The sequence below is a fragment of the Typopeltis vanoorti genome, chromosome 21 (assembly GCF_054136105.1).
Source record: "Typopeltis vanoorti isolate ZY-2024b chromosome 21, IOZ_Tvanoo_1.0, whole genome shotgun sequence".
In the NCBI taxonomy this organism is placed as follows: Eukaryota; Metazoa; Arthropoda; class Arachnida; order Uropygi; family Thelyphonidae; genus Typopeltis; species Typopeltis vanoorti.
In genome coordinates, this window is record NC_143569.1 from 75,251,599 (window position 1) to 75,264,359 (window position 12,761).

The 12,761-nt window shown below is 35.2% G+C and overlaps 1 protein-coding gene across 1 annotated transcript in view; it reads right to left on the reverse strand.

The window, feature by feature from the left end:
• Nucleotides 1-1,442: 1,442 nt before the first annotated feature.
• Nucleotides 1,443-12,761, reverse strand: part of LOC150094985 (O-acyltransferase like protein-like) — a 56,948-nt gene continuing 45,629 nt past the window's right edge. The window contains exons 13-15 of the mRNA XM_090411167.1: nucleotides 7,728-7,914; nucleotides 6,481-6,623; nucleotides 1,443-2,022 (exon numbers count right to left, since the gene is read on the reverse strand). Of these exons, the coding sequence (XP_090267293.1) occupies nucleotides 1,765-2,022; nucleotides 6,481-6,623; nucleotides 7,728-7,914 (588 nt within the window). The 3' untranslated portion in view covers nucleotides 1,443-1,764. The remainder of the gene's footprint in view (nucleotides 2,023-6,480; nucleotides 6,624-7,727; nucleotides 7,915-12,761) is intronic.

A 12,761-nucleotide genomic window follows, 5' to 3' on the forward strand; every position in this document is an offset into this window, starting at 1 on the left:
CAAAAACACTTCCTTCTTGTTCCTAATACTCCTAGTATTAGTGTACATGAATTTAAGACCCCCATTAGCCCCAACCCTACCTTGATGCCTTATATTAACTATCCCACTCTGGTTTGTTGCCCTTATTTGCTCTAGCATATTACATTCATTCTTACATTCAACTGCCTCCCTAAGGACTGTATATCTACTCCCTCCCCCTTAACAAATCTAGTTTCCCTGAATTTGCACATCCACTACATTCAGCAACATTTTCTCAAGTCTTCTTACACCATAACCATTCAAATGCAAGCCATCCATCTTATATAGATCCTTTCGCCCATCAAACTCACTCCACACGTCCACAAATTCCACACCACTCGTCATACATAACCCACGCATAAAGTCATTCGCAATTATGGCCCTCCTTTTAAACATTTCACTGTCATACCGTGGCAAAAGACTAATCATTCTAACTCTCTCACTCTTTTCTTTTGCTACCTCAAACAATTCATTCAGGTCTTCTATCATTTCCATTTTATCTCCTTTCAAATCATTCGTACCTGCCACAACAATCATTTCTCTCACCCTTTCCTTTTGCTCTCTAATAGACTCAGTTACATTCTTTATGGTCGCACCAGGTTGGTACGATTTTGTCAAATCCTCTACTAACACACCTCGTACTAACGAGTCTCCATACAGCACTCTATCCTTCATTTTGTTCGTGTTCACATTCATACGCCTATTTTTCCTGTCATACCTTTTATTATTGGTTGGTTCATTTAGTCTACTTTTGTTCATGCACTCTAGCTGCTGTTTTGCAATTTCTATCGCACCATTCAACAACGCGATCTCATTCAATGCATCTATCTCATTTTTTTTATTCTCTGAGAAACCATTTATACTATCATTCACACTTTCTACATTCCCACTCTCATAATTCTCATGTACAACCTTGCCGTTGTACATGAGACACTCACGAACCTTCGGATCGTGAGTGTGATATTTTTGTCAAACTTCATTCTGAAGTTTGACAAAAATATCACACTCACGATCCGAAATACACTTCAATTCCTCATTCTCCCTACATTTTCTACACACATTCAATCCTTTATTATCTTCTATCCACACTCCGACCGCACTCCGTAAAGCGTACATTTCACAGCTAGTACACTGACTCATTTCTTTTATACTATTGTTCTTTGATAACGATGGCGAACCATCATTACTGGCCGCCATTTTCCTTCGTACAGGTGCCATAATTATTGCAACGTGTTTTATCAAATAAGTTATGTTATTATTTTTGAATATTTTCTAAAAGAAACTCTAGTACATTAAAAACTTTATTTCCAAGGACATGACTAAATTTCTTTGATGCTTAACTAATCTAATATTTTCATATATGCCATGAACATTACAGGTATAAAATACAGTAATATTTTAAAAAATCTTAATAAATCTATACGTCAGTCTACATTCATTAAAATATTACAATATGCCCACTTTTATTCTAGACTTTCAATTGAAAACATGTATGTACAGAATAATAGTGTAAAATATAAACACGGAAAACCATCCTTCGTATAACTAATGAGATGAAGCAAATAGATTATGATAGGTACAACAGAAAACCGATACAATGTTTATTTCCTTTAACATTCAAATGTTAAAGTTCATAATACGTTTATAAGTAACAGTTGAGTATTTAAGTTAATAAAACTATTTTCAATATTTTTATTAAAGAGAAAAATAAAATAATAATACTAAATAAAAAAAAGGATAAAATTTTCATTTTAACGATCTTTGATGTGGTAATTGCTGTGTTTCGCCATTCTGTACCGTCGAATGCGATAGAACTTGGATGCTGATATCTTCCTGTTTTATTTCCCCATTTGCGTGATTTCTTTGTCCTTTAGTCGATGTCTTTGTAGGATTTCTTCCAAAGAACGCCATTCTCTCAAGATTTGCAAACGGCGCTTCAACAAGTAAATAACAAACGAATGCTGCAGTATAAGTGAGGATCACATGACCTGATAATTCGTAGAACTGAAAGGAAAATTGGGTTCAGATAAACCTCATGGAACTGAGTACAAATATTTCAAATTTGCATTAATAAATGTCTTCAAATGAAATTTATTTGGAGGACACCTACTTGGAAGTAGGTGCCCTCCCAAGACTCATCGAGGGAGGGCACCTTCACTTCAACTCGGGGCGTCTCTATCATTTAATCCACCAATTACGGCAAACCATATCATCTAAACCAACGCCACCTACTGCCCATTACCACCACTAGTATTTTCACAGACAATCACATATATCCATGCCCATGGTGAAATTCGAACCCTTAGCTTTTTGACTGAAGACTGGGTACACTAACCACTCAGCCAACCAGGCCTTTTAAGTCCTGGTGAGACCTTAATTCAGCATGGAATGTGCAATATTATACATTTTCCTCGTATAATCTAAATAATCTAAATAAATATAAATACTCTAAATGTAAATAGCCTGTAATATAATGATAATATTTTGTCAAACTTAAAAAAAGGAAAAAAAAAATAATAAAATATAAAATGCAGCATGTAATAATATTATCTATCTTTCGTAATTTTGAACTACTCTGAACTATATTTCAAACGATTACTGTGATTGTTATTATTCTGTTATATGAATTCCACATTATGCAAATTATAAAGATATTAAGAGTGAAAAGTATAACATAAGAAATTATAGCATTGTTGCCTAAATATTATTTAAATATATGTCATTTGTTTGATAGGCAATGAAAAGTAAAAGAAAAGTACTACAAAATTATTGTAGCGAATTGAACCGATGTTTAATCATCATCATCATTAGTGTTCTGTCTCTTGACAAGTCCTACAGTATCAAATTCTCTTCTCCAATCTCCTCTGTCTCTTGCTTCTTCCTTCATTTCTTGATATCCTCTTCTGCACATTATATCATCAAGCATCATTAGTCGGCTCCTTCCTCTTGGTCGCTTTCCTTCAATTTTCCCTGCTATCCTTCTTTTTCGTAGTCTGTATCCTCTTAATACATGTCCTATCGAGTTATGCTTTCTTTGCCTTATGGTCTTTAGTAAATTCCTTTCTTCTTCAACTCTTTGTAATACTTCTTCGTTGGTAATTTTTTCAGTCCACTTTATTTTTTCCATTCTTCTCCATAACCACCTATCAAATGCTTTCAATATTTTAACTTCTTTCTTCCCAATTGTCCACGTTTATGACCCATATAAGTTTATACTCCAAATATAAGAGTAATCCTTTTCTTTGAATTTTTATTCATTTCATTAATAAAGAATTTTTTCTTGCTAAAATGAATATTTTCCTTTGTAAAACCTTTTTTTTATTTCCATTTCATATTTTCTATTTTCTTGTATTATTTCTTGTAAAAAGAAAGCGTGATTGATCTTTTTAATTCACTGCCTTCAATGGTAGCTGGATGGTATAAGATGGTTGCTATGTCCGGAGGAGCTACGATGATTAATATTTTTAAAATCACGCTGCCTTTAGTGGTAGTTCGATGGCAGAATATGGTTGCTTTTGCCTATGAAGAAGTCTATTTAATCTTTTAAATCACTGCATTTTGTGGTATTTATTTATAAATACCACAAATCATAAATTACTTTTCCTTGCTTTTCTTCTAATGTCAGATTTCTTATGCTTTTTTTAATATTTGTAAGTTCTTTGGCTTTTTCAAACATTTTATCTCATCGCCTCCTTTTATTTATATCTTCAATTACTTACATTCTTCTTGTAGCCATTCCTCTCTTGCTTTATCAGTTTCTTTTCTCAGTCAGTTCATTGTTTAATACTTTGTATTTTCCTCTTCTCTCTTCTGTGTTTACATTTTTCCATCTTATTCCTTCCTCCATTTTTCTTACCATTTTAATTTTTAATCCATGTTTCTTAATTATTTTTCCTTCCACAAAACCAATCTCTTCAGCGGCTGTTTAATATATCAAGTATTTCAGCTGATTCCATTTGCATCAGCATCAATAGTCTCTTCAGATATATCTTCTTTGTTTCTTATTTTATTCTCCAATTCTTCTCTGAATTTCTTACCCGCATCTCCTTTTAGTTTTTCTAGTTTCCACCTTTTCTTGCATTTATCTTTGTTCATTTTCTTAAATCGTATTCTTAATTCCATAATAAGTAAATTATGGTCTGAGTCGATATCATCTCCTGGATATGTTTATATCCTTTTTTACACTGTTTCTATACCTGCTTTGTATTAACATATAATCAAAATGTTTAACTTTTATGTATTGTTTGTTCCACTGAATGTTTAATCTTTTAAACATTCAGTGTAATTATAATTCTATAACCACCGCTTTCAAAATCTCCTGTGTCTTCCCATCTAACTTCACTTACGCCCAACCACATTCAATTTATTCTTATTCATTGCTTTCCTTAAAGTTCTCTAATTTACCAGCTCTCAACATTGTTTTACGTTCCAAGTTAGCTCTCCTCTAGTTTCTTATATCTTATTCTCTCCTAGACGTCTTATTTTTATGTGTTTTAGATGTTTTTTTACATGTTTTTATAGGTGTTTACTACAGAATTCTAAAGTTGTAAATAAGTTTCATGGTTCATAAGGTTACAATGCAGATGCATATAACGTATGTGAAAGTACTTGTATGCTGATATGTACACATGAATATAATGTAAATAAGTACGTACGTACGTTACTAATCACTTGAAAAAAATTATCATTTATTATTATTATTATAAAAATCATTATTATTATACTGGCATCAAAATATTGTTATAATAATCACACGCTCACTGAGGGAAATTCACTAACTTCTACACAACCATCAATACCTATCCAACACCAAAGCATGAACACAATTTCTGAAGATTACAACAGCAAATTAGCTGTTGTAAGCAAAAAGAAGCAATATTCAAATGTTCGAATCGCAAGGAAATGGATCAAGTGGTAGAACTCAACAGGATAAAAGGCTTCTAAGTGAACTGTGTTCTTTTCGTAAAGAAATAAAGTTGCAAACTTGGATATCTTGTAATTCTCAAAGACTTAATCTAGATCATTTCACACGGTGAATGAAAAGCTTGAAGAAGGCCGCAGAATTACTGATATTGTCGTACAGTTTAGAATTTCACATAGCATTCTACCCAGCTCTGGAGAGCGTTTCAAACCAATGGAATGTGTTCCAGACGTTTGCTAAGAGGTCGCCCCTGCTCTACCACGGAGCATGAAAACAGATGTTTAGTTATAACAGCAAAACATAATACACGCACTACTGTAGCTCAGTTTGCAAGTCGACACCATTCAAGCACAAGTACGCAGATATATCTGCAATTTTTGCAAGAAATCTGCGATAAGTACCACTATACGACCGAAGCCCTGTAATTTGCGTCCCTTTGTCCCGTGGTCTACAGCTCATCGTAGACCACGTTTTCATTGGTGTTGTATCCATAGAAATTGGACAATACACCAATGGAATAATGTACTCTTTACAGATGAGAGTCGTTTTAGATTTTCCTCTGATTTCCTCTGTGAAAGTGATACTTCATACTATCGCGAAAATGTTCTTGAAACGAAGAGATACGGCGGTGCTGGGGTCATAGTTTGAAGAGGCATGATGCTTAATGGACGCACCGTGGTACAAGTGCTGGAAAAAGGGACTATGACTAGTAAACGTGTTTCGTTTACTAGTCATAGTAAACGAAGCGTTTCATTGTGCTGTAGGCGAAGAATTATTTTTAATGAATGACAGTGTCACATCTCATCGTACACGAGCAGAGGATATACTTCTGGAGACCGAGAATAATAATGGAGTCGAGTGGCTATCACGCTTCCCAGAACTCAATCCCGTGGAACACGTTTGGGAGGCAATAGAGAGACGCATTGCTACTCGAAATTCACTCCAGAAAATAAACAAGGCCTTATTCTTACGCTCAAGGAAAAGTGGACCACATCGCCTCAAGAACTGAATCCCTTTGCGATAAACATAGTACAACGTTGTGTGAGCTGCATCGCAGTTCGGGGTGGACATATTCCATACTGAAATGTCTCTCCGCGTAGTTTTCTGTAACCCGTGTACATTAATTTCTTAACTAGGTCCTTAGGAATTGTATAACGTTTGCCAAACACGTATTGCAATTTAATTTGCATTTATAACGGTTTTTTGCATATAATTTATTCGTATGCTGGTAATAAATTTATGTCCACATTTGGCTGTATTCTTGAAAAGTGTTTCGTATACTGAGCATGTAAAGCTGTAGTTTGTTCTTAGCTTTCGGAAGGGAGTTTTTTTTTTTTTTAATTCATTCGTCAACAAACCCCTCTTACCTGACTCTGACAATCTATTTTACTTATTGACTGAGGAATAATCTGGTGCTCATGCACTTGCTAACTACACTTTTACTTAATTTCTAGGGATGATCTCTAGTTTTTCACTCAATATAATATAATAGAACAAGTGTCGCTTATTTAGTAATGAACTTATTAGCTCTTGATACCTACCAAATTATATTCGCTCAGCACAAACTTTTCCTTAATGAGACCATATCGAATCCAAATTATGGGCCCATGAAGAAGGTAGCTGCAGAAAGTCAACCGACTTAGGACAGCTAAACATTGCATTGACAGCAATTTTTTCACTATACCTAGGACGAAATAAAAAAGAGACAAATTCAACAACCTATATTTAAGTTTACATTTATTTTTTTCTGTGAAAAGATTCACCTCATTAGCTCATAACTCCTGTCTTAAAAATGAATACATTCTGGTTCAATGTTTTTATATAAATATGAAGCAGCTAATCAGCCCCGAATAAACATAAATTAAATAAATATTTCTATATCCAATATTATTTAGTGCATCATTCAGGATTTTAAATAATAACGTTATTCCATCTAATTTTAACAATGTCAATGCTAGTGTATTTGCCATCAAAAAAATCTACAACTCAAAATCATTCATATTTCTACTATATTATACCTCCTAGTGTTATTATAATTATTAAAAAGGAATATTTCTTTAGAAATATAAAGATATTTAAACCACTCAACAAAAAAAATGTATATGTTGTTACTGTACACACACACACACACACACACACCGTCACACACACACACATACAGAATATTTTGGATATTGAGTGGGCAGTTCAATCCCCACCGGTAGCCAATCAGAGATAGTTAGTCCATGTCTATCACTAACTATAAGCGGTACCGAGAAGAAACGGATAAAGAAGTGTTGCCATCTCTTAGTACCTAACCCTAACGCGATATGTTACTGTCTGAAACAATATGAGTTTCTTGAGTTTATGGGATAAAAAACGATTTTTCGGGAGAGAAAAAAAAGAACCGCTTGTCAGTGCAAGAAATCAATTAACTCGGTAACTCGATAGGCTTAGAATATATTCTTCCAGTCTTCGAGTTGAACTGAACTTAAGTCTGCCTATGCACAGCCTAGCGCAGAGGATGTCAACGTCACTAAGCCACAGGGGCATTGTTACAGACACAAAAGTATCTGTTTTTCCCGACTTTAACATATTTATCGTAACAAGACGTACATATTAATCAGTTTGTTCTTTGAAGAAATCAACATTATTTTCAGATCTACTAAAATCTGTAAGATCTCTTAAGGAATTGGTGAACTAGTGTATATGTATCACGTAGTTTAATATTTATTTCACGCACAAGCATCAGACAGTTTGTTTTCTGTTTCTGTTAATAAATATTTATGATATGATTAGAATAACATACCTGCTTGATTCGTAACACAAATGAGAGTCAGCCACGCTAATCCAATGCTCCACACAACTCTATGAGTAGAAGCGAAGATTGTACGGACGACCACAGAAGGAGCATTCCCTCTCTGCATTTCGAAGGGACCATATAGCACGCAGAAGAATGCTATTATAGCGACGCAGGAACCGACAATACGAGGAAACTATACGAAAATGATGATTTTAATGATTATTATTATTATTATTATTATTATTATATAATGATTATACAGAGAGGGCGCTTTAGCAGCAAGCAGTCGCAAGCATGCTATTTCGATGTTCCCATATTTTAAGTTGCAAAGTAGATATTTTCTTGTGAATTAAAATTTAAAGTACATCAGTGAACTCCATTCTTTAAGACGAACATATAGATGTAAAAACTGTAAGTATATGTTAAGTAATAAGTAAAATATAAGTATTCAAAGTTCGAAGTATACGTTGGTCAAGAAGAGAACAAAGGAAGACGCCATATTAGAAAATACAGCAAGATCGTCAAACAAGAAATATGAAGTGCTACAAATGCCAAGAAGACCTAACGGGGGAAGAAAACCACGTAACGTGTAGGAACAGCCAAAGAAACATGCATTTTTTATGTTCAGGATTGTCCGACACTACCTGGCAGCGAAAATCAAACAAGAATCGTGACGAGTGGAAGTGTCCCCATTGCAGAGATAACAAAGGAACGTCGCCTTCGACCACAGGCGGAAAACAGCCAAAGCAGAAAACAACCGCAGGCAGTAAACAGCTATCAACAACAGAGGGAATTAAAAACAAAGAAAACAACAACGGAAACCCAGGTGAGCAATCTTTAAATGCATTACTTGAAAATAGATTACAAAACCTAAAAGACTGTTTAATCGACTTTGTTGAAGAACTATTTAAAAAACATACCGCACAAATTACAGAAAAATTTAACCAATACGAGGCATTTATTAAATTTAATAATAACTCGAAAGAAGATGTTACAGACCGTTAGAGAAATTAAAAACTGCGTCAAAGAGCTAACTGAAAGACAGCATAATTTAATTAAAGAGACAACGGACCTACGGCAAGAACTAAACTCTCTAAAACAACAGTACGAGCTCTCAAACCAACAGCAGCACAAAAATGACCTCCTCATAAATGGTCTCCCAGAAATAGCTACGGAACCTCTAAGAGACACTGTAATACAACTAAGCCAAAAAATCGGCGCCCCCATTGAACCAAGAGGCATCCAGTCAGTGCATCGGTTACCACAAAAAAAGGAAAAGAGAAAATAATACCCGTCCTTCTCCTGTCGTGGTGCGACTCACCAACAGCCTAACAAAAACTACACTTATAAAAGGTAGCAGGATTAAAAATCCAGTAATAAAGGATCTGAAAGGAGACCACGACAACACCCCAATATACTTGTGTGAATACCTTACTCCACACTATCAGAAAATATTCTACCAAGCAAGGAAAGTAAAAACAGAAAACAGTTACCAGTTTATATGGATAAGAGACAGCAAAATATTCCTTAGAAAGACACAAGATGCAAAATCAATCGAAATAAAATCCGTAGATGACCTCAACAGGCTGTCACATTGAAAGGAATATTGACAACTAGTAAAGAAGGACCAGCACCCCAACCAACATGAATGCACACCATCAAGCAGACGTAATCACTCCGGAACATATTAATTGCCACATTCTGAAATCAATATCAGAATGGAAACAACTGACAATCCTCAAAAAAAGGACTATCTATTCTCCACATCAACATCAGAAGCATTCAAAAATACTGGCTGACCCTGCAAGCTTATTTGAAGGAAGATATAGACGAAATAGACATTTTAATACTGACTGAAGTATCTACGACAAACGAAGAGGCATCCTCCTACCAAATGCCACACTTCCAACAACACAAACACTGCAGACAAACAAAACGAGGCTGTGGTATAATAATATTTACCAAACATAAACTAGAAGTAACAGAAATAAACTATAAATTAGAATACGCAGAAAACATATGCATCGAAATTAAAAACATCAAAACAAGAAAACTCCCTGATATTAAAAGCAATATACAGACCACCCAACTTAAGCACCACAAAATTCCTAGAAGCACTAAACAGATGGCTTTCAGCCACGAAAGTAGGCACCTCAAAATACTTGATAATAATAGGAGACATGAATATAAACATTAGGAACATAAATAACAACACAGAACAATACCTAGACCTATTATCGGCATATAACATAACCCCATCCATACAGTCGTATACACGAAAAGAGATAGTCGGAAACACAACAACCTCAACCTGCATTGATCATATAAATATAAGGGCCCCTCCAAACAGCCACACAGCAGCCGTCACAACATGCAAACTAGCAGACCATTATTTCACAGCATTGCAGTTACACACTGAACCAGAACCCATAAAAATCACTGAAACTACAAAACAGTATCATAGCATTGTAAACGAAGCAATAGTGAACGATGAAATCAGAAAAACAGACTGGATGCAGATAGCATCTTTAGACTCTGCTGAAGCTGTATATAATAATCTTAAACTTGCATTTAACAAAATATACAACAAAGCATTAACAAAAATAAAAATACGCCCCCAAACGAAACAAAATCCATGGGTATCAGACAACATACTAACAGACATACAAAGAAAAGATGCCCTATGGAAACAACTTAAGAAGTCACCGAAGAATATCGCTTTAAAAGCTGGATACAAAAGAAAACGGAATCTCCTAACAACCCAGATTCGAACGGCAAAAAGAAACTATTACAGCAACAAATTAATAACAGCACAGAATGACATAAAGGAAACCTGGAACCTGATTAATGAAATGCTGGACAATATACACAGAACCACTGCCATAGAAACAATAAAACACAGCTTTACCAGCGACGCCAAATCCCTTAAACAGTTGGCAAACAACTTTAATCAGCACTTCGTGAACTCTGTCCAAAAGCTACAAGAAACAACCTTTCCTCACACATACGATCATTCTCCACTAGGTCACGAGCAACCCAGTCGATGTGGTTCCCCACAGTAACAAAAGAAGAACTATCACTGGCAATTCAACAAATTAATCCTAACAGAGGACCGGGGATAGACAGAATCAGACCAAAAGACATCAAGAAACACTCAACCGACCTACTTCCAGTTATACAAAAACTGTTAAATAAAATCTTCGAAACCGGACACATACCTGAAACACTGAAGACTGCATTGATCACACCCATACACAAGCCATGGAAAAAGAAACATAATAAGTAGTTACAGACCTATCGCCACGCTGCCTGTAATCAAGCAAATCATGGAGCGCATTGTACATCAAAAACTCTCCACATACGCTGAAAAATTTCAAATCATACCCAAAACACAATATGGCTTTCAAAAAAATAATGGAACAGCAACACTCCTGGAATTTCACAGATCTAATAAACGCTGCATTGGATAAAAACAAAATAACATTAGTGGTATTCATTGACCTAATAAAAGCATTTGACACACTAACACATAAAACCTTGTTAACGAAACTTACCCATATCGGAATTGGAGGTCGTCTACTCCAGTGGTTTAAAGCATACACGAAAAACAGAAAGCACATTACACGTATAGGATCAGCACACAGCAAAGAGGTGCATGTAACCTGTGGAGTACCGCAAGGAGCTGTCCTATCTCCCATTCTATTTAACATATACACACACGACATAAGCCAACTCCCCCTAAAAAGTAAAATCTTCCAGTATGCAGACGACACTGCCATAGTATCCATTCACAACACTGCAAAAATCTTACAAAAATATGCAACACGACATCAATCAAATCACTAACTGGTTAACCGAAAACGGCATATATATAAACCCTGGAAAAACAAAGCTAATGATATTCAAAAATCCCCAAACCCTGCCAATAGAAACTAAATATCTCACTATCAAACATTCATCCTCCTATACACAAAATGCAGAACCTAAAATCACAACCATCACACAGGTGAAAACAACACGCTACCTTGGACTTCACTTCGATGCAGATCAAAGTTGGAATAGCCATACAAACTACCTACATACCAAGCTTAGGATAATAGCAAGCAAACTATACAGATTAAAAGACATTGCCCCAACCCACATAAAAATACTAATCTATAAAGCATTATGTGAAAACATTTTAAGATATGCAATCACATCATACGCATTCTGCGCAGACTACAGACTTAACAGGCTACAATGGTTGCAAGATAAAATGATAAAACTGATATTCTGGGAACAACCCACTCTTATGCAGGAAGCATGGACAAAACACAAAATATTTAAGGTGAAACACTTACGCCACTACACAGTCATGTTAAAACACTACTACAGCCCAACATATAGAGTAACCAGAACAACATATCAAATAACAAGACCACAGTCAACAAACTACATAACATATAAGTACAACAGTCACGACGGCAAAGTCACCCGAAACTTCTACGTACCTGACATGATAAACAAACTGCCGTTCGACAACAGAAACCTAGGAACATACAGAGAGCTGAAATAGGCACTATATAAATATTATAGCGAGAATGAAAATTAGAGCAATTCCTGTTTCTCTCTCCCCCACCACACATACACACACACACAAACCACGACAACCCCCCTCTCAAAAAACCACCACTATAAGAACACAAAGAAACAAACACACCATGTCTAAATCCAACCCTATTTGCACAAAAAAAAAAAAAAAGTTAAACTGTAATAGCAGTCGAAGTCTTTCAAGCACGTACCAACAAACAGTAAAATCAACACCTGGCTTGTGACCACTATAGGAACACAACCATGAAACCACCACCCTCTGTCATCTATTATCTTCCTCAGATAAGCTCTGCTAAGCTTCGAGGAAGAAAATTACTAACTTGCAAGTATCTGCTATACACACTTGTAATGCGTTATAAATATTATATACATATAATTACTACAGCAACTATGTATGCAATTCATCTGAGACATAAAAAAAAAAAAAAAAAATCTATATAATCCTTATTG